General features: G+C 32.8%; 1 protein-coding gene across 2 annotated transcripts in view; it reads right to left on the minus strand.

Moving 5' to 3' along the window:
• Positions 1-8,848, minus strand: part of LOC123008800 (restin homolog) — a 34,915-nt gene that overhangs the window by 22,358 nt on the left and 3,709 nt on the right. For both annotated transcript variants that reach the window (XM_044404819.1, XM_044404828.1), the window contains exons 2-3: positions 2,216-4,293; positions 2,051-2,166 (exon numbers count right to left, since the gene is read on the minus strand). In XM_044404819.1, the coding sequence (XP_044260754.1) occupies positions 2,051-2,166; positions 2,216-4,293 (2,194 nt within the window). The remainder of the gene's footprint in view (positions 1-2,050; positions 2,167-2,215; positions 4,294-8,848) is intronic.

Raw genomic sequence — 8,848 nt, forward strand, 5'->3', positions numbered from 1 at the left:
TTCGATAATTATTTTAACGCTGTAGCTTGATAAAGCGAGTTCAGTAGAACAATGAATGAAAGTTTTACCTTTGATCAGGCTTCTGTTTTTTATCAAAGCTAAATTACCTTTCAATTTTGACTATAATTAGATTTAAACATCAAATTCCTTTCCATAAACTGCGTTAAAACAAAATTAAACTGATCTCAAAAAGAAAACAATCTTGTAATTACAGTTTTGTTCCTGTCGTGTAAAAACAAATCTCTTATGGTAAAAGTTGTAAAGTGAGAAACTTTATACACTTTCTGTAAACTCTTAGTTGGAGTATTAAATTTCACATCGATAAATCTATAAAAATGTACCGTTGCGGGAACATCGTGTTTGAACAAATTGACTCGTAGAAATAAGCTTGAAACGAAACTGTACACTTTTCACGAACTAAGACTGATGTTAATAAATCAGACAAAAATCATTTATGCATTGGATTTTTGGTGGAGGCGCGGGGCCATTTTTCTAATGCCTAAATAAAATTGAGAAAATTTTTATTACTATTTCTTTAAACAGTGTGCAATTCAAAATACCGCAATTGTATGTAAATAGAAAATATTAAAAATACAAAATTTCGTCCTTAAGCGAATATTCATGTCAAAGCAAGAATATTGTTTCCTGCTGTAAGTACTAACACAATTTTCTCTCTTTGTGTAGTAGTTGTATTGTTTTTTCCAATTAAAAAACAAGTAAAAATCTGAAAATAAATGTCTTGCATAATCCGCGGAAAAGCTAGATTGGAAAACTGTCTAACCCCATGGAACATGCCAAGTTATAAAAGTTATTTATTGGTCGCCTGAAATAGATGCTTCTATCTTTTGAAACTGTGTCATATTGACTTAAAGACTTCATTTGCAAGTCGATAAAACTATTCTCACGCAAAAACAAATGCTAAAAAACTGATGAAAATATTTTTTATAGGTTTCCAAACTTTTTATAATTTCGCATAAATAAACTGTTGATATTTCCGGCCACAAAAATTTTAATTAACGCTTAATTAAACAACACATATTTTATCACATTTCTTGGATAGACAAAGGAACATTTGTTGATACACAAAATAATAAAATAGCTAAAATTAGAGTTAAAGCTCGATCAGATTGCTGTTTCAAATCGATTAAAGTTTGATTGGAAATCATTCAAGTCTTTATTTCATCGACAGTCTAGACAAATACGTTTGTGGGTAATAAATTAAAAATAGAAAAATCTAATAAGTAACCTTCCAATAAATTCGATACATCACTTAACATTCTTTATTAGTTAATTATTTTGACAATCATCAAATATATTATTGATTTATTTTTGAGTGAAATAATCAAAAATGAAACCGTTTCAAAGCTTCGTATCATAAAAAAATAACATTAGATGTGTAAAAAAATGTACACACAAACCGTAATATAAAAATGTGTAAATTTAAAATTTTACTGTTTTTCAAAATGAAAGTGACTCGAAATGAAACTGTTTAGGATGTTACCACAAATAGATTAACGACTTCGAGTTATGTTATGTAACTAGTCATTAGTTGGAAGATTATACCCATAAAAACTCTCTCCATAAAATCAAGACCAATCAATTATAATTAAATATTTAAAGAAATTGTTTCCTGAGGTATCTGATTAAGACGGTAGTAGTTTGGTAGTTATTAGCAAACAAAAAACTATTCTCATAATAACAAAACAACGACCATTATCATTTAATAAAACCTTCACGTAAGCCGGATATGTTGTTTATAACCTGGTAGTTGAATAGTGAAATAAATACATATTAAAATCTATCAGAGAATGTCCCCGGAATACCAATTTCGCAACAATTTCCCCTGTTTCCTTAGAGACAAATCCACGAACCGAAAAAAACGGTCCCACATCGTGGACAAACAATCCATCATATCTCCTTAAACCGCCCATGTCTCTTCACGGCGACCGAATCAAAAATACATTAGCGAATCGAAATAATAACTTCCGGTTCGTTGACTTAATCGAAGGTTGAAGGTCGCTACCGAACCACGCAAGAATTTAACACTTACCAGAAGTCTTCGGCAACGTCCCTGAAGCACTCAAGTCGCTCAAAGAGCTATGGATGCTGCTCTCGAGACGACTCTTCGGCGACGCGTTACTTCCGGTTCGTGCCCTAACTCTTCGTCTGTAAAAAAAAACATTAATCACAAACCAATTACTTGACAAAAACTCACAATTTGGTGTTGGGAGACTTCTGACTCGTTGGTTGTCTCAGTCCCGGTTTCCTCACTTCGGTTTGTCTCTGCACAGGACTCACATTCACACTATTAAATACTTTCGATTTGACGTCTTTTAAATTAGTTTTTTGTTCAGTCTTTGAGATTTTATTCATCACAGCGTCCCAGCGACCGACTGTTTTTTTCACAGTTTTCTTCTCAGTGCTTTGAGGGCTCGACTCTAGCATCGCTTTGACTTTTGAAGCCACTTCCCGTTTGGGCAATTTGAATTTTTTCGAGGCATTTTCTTCTTTATGCCGCGGCGACCTTACACTCGCAGGACTTGACACGACCGGACTTGGGGCATTTCTCTTCTTCGGATTCTCCTTCGGGGCATCATCCTCAACAACAGCCGTTTTTTCCAGGATTTCCTGAAGATTATTTTGACTATTTCCCGAAATCGTTTTCGTGGAAGTATCAGACGGGGACACATCAGTCGTCCTGACATCCTCCTCGTTCCGCGTATTGGACTCAATATCGGTGAAAATCCCACTCGAGTCCATATTTTCCCGATTATTAACGTAGATATCAGCGGCGGCTTGGGGGTCAACACCGTAGAGTGTCCCATCGATGACCTGCGCCCTCCTGTCGCCTCGGAGAGGGTTTTCCTCGTGGTTGTCGGCGTCGCTTTCGGTGTAAAAATCGGAGTCTGTCATGGGATCAGGGCGTCGAGTTTGAGGACGGGGGAGAGGTCTCCGGGTCAGGGGCGAGTTATCAGCCCCCCTGCTCGCCGGTCGAGACATTTCGCCATCGCCTTGATACCCCGTATCCAGACTAGTGATACTAGTTATGCTTGTAATAAAGCTTGAAGTTTTTGATTTGGTGGGCTCGGTTTTGGAGTCACTTTCGACTATTGGGGTCGGGTCAAGGGGTAAATCTTCAGGAGAAGGGGTCTGTTCGGGCCGCGTTAGCGTAAAGTCTTTTGATTTATCGATGGAGTCCAACGGTAGCTCCATGTTCATTGTGGTGTCAGTTTTTAGTGTTATGTTGTTAATTAGTTGCTCGTCGATGATTCCTAAACTGAAATCAGTAACACTCGCATCGACCAAATTGGGACTTGGGAGTTCACTCGTATTGGTTTTGACACTCTCTTTTTCTTTGATTTCTCTAATACATTCGGAGCTTGGTGTTCGCGAATTTATCACAGACATGAAGCTTGTCCCATCAACCATTTGTTCCGGTGTGAGGATACCCAAAGACTCCTCAAATTCTAACGAATCCCTTTTACTACCGTCGTCCTCTAAATTTGAAGTTAATTGTAGTTTCCGTAAAAGAGATTCTTCGAATTCGCCACGAACGGGTGTCGAATGACTGAATTTACTCAAAGCTGACAAAGGAGGCGAATTAAAATCGAACGAACTAAAATTTTGAGTTGTCCGTAGTTGAGGAAGTGATGATGGTTTTTCTATTGCATTTAACACAATTGTATTATCAGTTTTTGTCACAGTTCTCCGTCTCTTCACTTCAACTCCCAATTCGTTAAAAAAATTTTCATAGGACTGATGAATCTCCTTACTATCAAATGTAAACGTTTGCTTATTATTTTCTACATAAGTGAGATCATTCGGGACTTTTTCCACAACTAATGTATCATTTTTATTAAATGTGCGCCTTCTGTCTTTGACATTAATAACGGTTCGATTTAGATCGTCATCTATCGATTCTTCAGACGATTCTCTAACACTTTCATTTTTTTSATCAATAAACAACATACTGTAAGGTCCAGAATCCCCATCTTCAACATTCTCGTTTCCTTCTAATAGCGCGACTTTGCATAGTGGCGCCATCAAACCACAGCGTTGCGAACACGCAAAGTAGCGAACTCCGTTAACAACACCATCGTGTTTACCCAAAGAGGAGTCAAGTTCGACACCACACCATACACCTGTCGAAAAATGGACGTTGCCGATGTACCGCAGAATGCCTTCTTTTTCGACCACACGGACCTTTTTACCGATATCCTTTTTCGTTATTTCGGCAGGTTTTGGCTTAATTTGCGGTGCCTTGGGCCGAAATGTGGGGATCCGAGTCGATGTCTGCAACAGAAATTTGTTAATTAATCTCAGGATTAACGGAAACTTAATGTCCGATACTCAACACTTGTTAATTGAGATTCAATGGACTAACTGTAGTAGAGTAACAGATTTTTTCGAAACTCGATTTACAACGGGATACGAATTGTAACATACTGTAGTAAAATTGTTTAGTTTCAATTTTGGTTTATCTATTTATGCAAAATTTTGAATTTGGTTCAGCAGGTCATATGGTACGATTGCTAACGGAAATCTTCCTTGAGGTGGCAATATCGGTGCACCTACGCCTTATTTGCACTAACTTCACGTTCCTGAAAGTCCATTAACTAGAACCCCACTTAAATTCAGACGGATTATAACGGAATTTCAATAAATTACAGTAATTTTTAAAAGACTTGGATTTTTATACAAGGAGCGCTTGTAAAATGGAAAATTAATGAAATCTTCAATTAAACATCAAAGCAATGTTACAATGCAATGTTTAATTGAAGAAAATTCTCAGAATTGTAAAATTAACCTTGACTTTTCATTATGGAATTGATGTTAAGATAATTTCATTTCAAATTTTTATGGCTACACCTACAAACAGTTCTCGGGAAAATAATAAAATTTCTATTAATTTTCATAAATCAAAATTGTCAAAGGAAAATAAAGTTAATTTTTAACGAAGATTGAGATGTATGAACAAAGTACCTAATAAAACAAAAATCATTACAAAATGACTTGTAAGTCAACAAAAATTATGAGTAGAAGTTCCAATGGTCGCAAGTAAAACTCACTAAATAAAAACGCTACTTCAAAACTAAAAAGTTATTTCATAATGGAAAAAAATGAGCTGAATCGAAGAAATAAAAAAATTATTTTGGGTTTTCTACAACAGTCCAACGAAACCTCTAATCGAAATTAGCAAAATTAGGTTAAAAAACGGAAAAACAAATTATGCAGAAAACTCGTTTACCAACAGTTTATTTTGTATTCTTCTCTAAAACGACTATTTAAAAATTTAATCAAAATTTTGAGACTTTTGCAAAACTTTATTATACCACTAAAATCAAATACTCCTAACTATTTTGTATCAAGTACGCAAAATAGAGTTTTAGGAGACGTTATTAAGGACAAGGCGACGAATATGAGGAGTCACCTTAAACCTTTTAAGTACGTGGCGAATAAAAGATTTTTTTGTTAAAGCTCCCAAAACACGAATTCACACCTCTTATTAATAAAAAAAATTCGCCACCAAAGTAACCAATTTAATTTTTTAGTCCACAAAAACTGTTTAAAATAAGTCCCTAAAATAACCATTTTGCGTACTATTTTATTGAATCTGGAAAAGACTCATTTTGAGAGCGTATACAAAAAAAGTAATTTTAGGTTTTACCATTTTAAGTTGAAAAGTTAGTTGAAAAAAAGAGGAAGGTATTATTTTTTAGAATACTTCCCTTTTTGTAAAACCAGTTTTTTACCCTGTCTTATTACTAATAAAAACTGTAAATTATGTGATTTATTTGAATTTGGATTACATTTGCAGGAAAAGTAAAACTAAATTGCCACAATTCTTAAAATGAACACATCTGTTGAACAATAATGAAAGAAACAAATTCATCCTTCTGTTCAATAAGTTCTGAACCATTATTCATGTTGCAATATAATAATCCAGGAAGCAGTAATTCACGATTGATCGTGAGGATTTCTACAGTTATTTTAATACACGTTATGTACAGTTTTTCTCTTCAAAAAATGTTTGTCTCACGCAAAGACATTAAAAAATCGAACTGTTTAAATTTTGTCTTTAATTTCTAATCCTAATTATTAATAAAAATGTGTTTGCAGTTCCGCTTATCCCATTTTTTTACATTCTCAATCAAAACAATTTTTGCGTAAACATTAATTTAGGAATCTTCAATTTTCTAACTTAAAATTAATTAAACTTTCTCTTTAATCTCCGGTGGTTAAAAAATAATTTCAAATTTTAGAGCAAATTTAATTGCTGTCTGAGAAAAACACGTTTAAACGTCTTCAATAACCGTTCCTAAAAGGTTCTCAAAGAATGCGACAAAAACTTTAATGATTTTCAAGCTTGAATGATTAAGCTCGTGCTTCATCTTCACTTACATCTTTGTTTTGCTTTTTGCTTTAATTACACGAAGAATCACCATTCCAAGGTAGAAAATTTGCTTCCTGCGAAAGTTTTTTCTTTCAATGTATTGTCATTAAAATGAAAGTTAGACTTGGGAGAGTCACCGCGGATGACTTCAGTTTTAAATATAATGAAAAATTCAAGGTTGAGGTATTTTGCATCAACATTTTACTTATTTGTTCTATAAATTTTATCGATTGTGATCAAATATTCATCAAACAAACTATGTCATCATGAAATTGTCGATCTAATAATCCCATTGTGACGCATTTCGCTATTTATGAAGAATGATACAATTTCGTCAATGATGCTTGTCCGCTTTTTGTTCATAAAAATGTGGCCACACAGATGGCGCGACCCAATTTACGTCACAATTAGTTACAAATTGGTGTTCCAAATACAATAAAACGGAATGAAATTGTAAAACCATTTCAACAAAATATAATTTAACTACCCAGTGTTGCATGACTTGAAAATTTCTGTGTCGGATTCACAAAACGTTACCCTAAAAATGTAATCATTTCAAAAGTGACAGTTATTATGAAAAAAATGATTCGTTTTTGCACATTTTCGACCATTTTTCAGTTTATATTCAGCACCTGCTTTAAGGTTAAAAACTTGTTGCAAAATTATTTTATTTTACATACTTAAACAGTAAAAATGAATTAATGTCTTAATCGAGAGTGAATTTGAAAAAAATTAATTCCAACATCTAATGAATATCATTTATTTAGAACGGTTGGACTTATTTAAGTAATTATTAATCTACTAATGACGGAAGTACCAACATGGAATAACGTACAAACACACATGAAATTATTTTCTGCATACATTATACCGTTAATAGGTACTATCACAAAAGCCTTCTACTATCGGGTTGTTAACAAGTGTGCACGTGTAATTATTTATAATTTAAATCCAAATTCTGACAAATTCACATCGAAAGACAAACTCAATTAATATAAATGTCGAATTCGTTTAATTACAAATAATTACTTAAAACTCTAAAACTCAGCCCACACTAGCTCACCGATTCAACTAAACTCATCTATTACCATAAAACTACTATTTAAGTATAATTAATGGTAATTTAACACAATTAGTGTATTCACATTAATAATGTGTTTTCTTTTCTTCAAAAAATGACAAAGATGCAAAATATTTACATGTTAATGTCGGAATATTTATCTACTGTAAATTACATTCTTACGTTCGCAATTATAACAACCTAAAAAACTTAATCTAAGCACTTGTAGATAGTTAATAAAGTTTATAAAATCCAAGTAATTAGAAACGATCCACGAGTAAGAGACTTGCAATTAGTAATTTCCTGATTATAAACGTGGCTTTATCCCTTATGCTAGGAATTAACTACCTTTATGTAAATTAAATTCGATTTCCATTTCCGTTAGAAATGTACGTATAAATAAACTATCCTACATAATTAAAATTTTCAGTTTCAAATGTGCGTCTTTATATCGTTCAATATTATAAATTATTTAGGTTGATGATAAAATATGCAACTATTTGTTTATAACCCTTTCATTAATTTGATTACGTCAGATGTTTTACCATCTTGAAAAATTTGCAATAAATTATGGGTCACGATTGATGCATATTAATTATAAATGACCAAAATGAAGCAATTTATTTAATAGACTGTTTATAGACTACAACAAAGATCAAGGTTTTGTCAAACATTCCAACCTGAGAACGTTTTTAACTTTTTATTCCTAACTTGTTTCAAATTCGGGCTGCACCCAAAAGAGGCAACAAGATTTATCCACAATAAAATTTAATAGGGAAATTGTTCACTGTTAAATGGCACATTATCGGCAATTATGAAAGCTTCTGCAGTTCTAGTGTCGTAGGTTTGAGTCTTGTTAACACCTACTGTTTCTTAATTTATCGCTTTATACCTTGCAATTGCATATTGTGGAAGTTTCAAGTAATATTGAAACATGGAAAAAAGAAAACAAAAGGGTAAAAAAGGTACAATAACTCCTTGTGAAGGATTTATGGGTCGTTACACATACGCCAAAGGACAAGTTCGTTTGATTCTCTTGTATTTTACTTCGTTTAAATACATTTTAAATTTAACACACTATTATGTTGACGTTTTGCTTATTTTTACACGTCATTCGACGTGCTTTGTACACCTATTCGCAGGTGTAATAATACGTATAAATTTAATTTTTTTAGTAATGTTATTTTTATAGTTAACAATTCATAATTATTTGCATTACTAAAACCCCCTAAAAAGAAGTGTAAGAAGTTGAAATTATAGTAAATTAAAAAAAATTATAGTAAACTAAATCTTTGAGCGTTTAATTTCAAGGTTGCAATATCGTTTAATATGTTCTAAAGTGTTTTATCCAAATTTTGAACTTTTAAATTACACATTATTATTTATGTAAATAT

Source organism: Tribolium madens, unplaced genomic scaffold (genome assembly GCF_015345945.1).
Source record: "Tribolium madens isolate multiple individuals breed KSU strain unplaced genomic scaffold, Tmad_KSU_1.1 Scaffold_19;HRSCAF=116;Tcas5.2_LG9, whole genome shotgun sequence".
Taxonomy (NCBI): Eukaryota; Metazoa; Arthropoda; class Insecta; order Coleoptera; family Tenebrionidae; genus Tribolium; species Tribolium madens.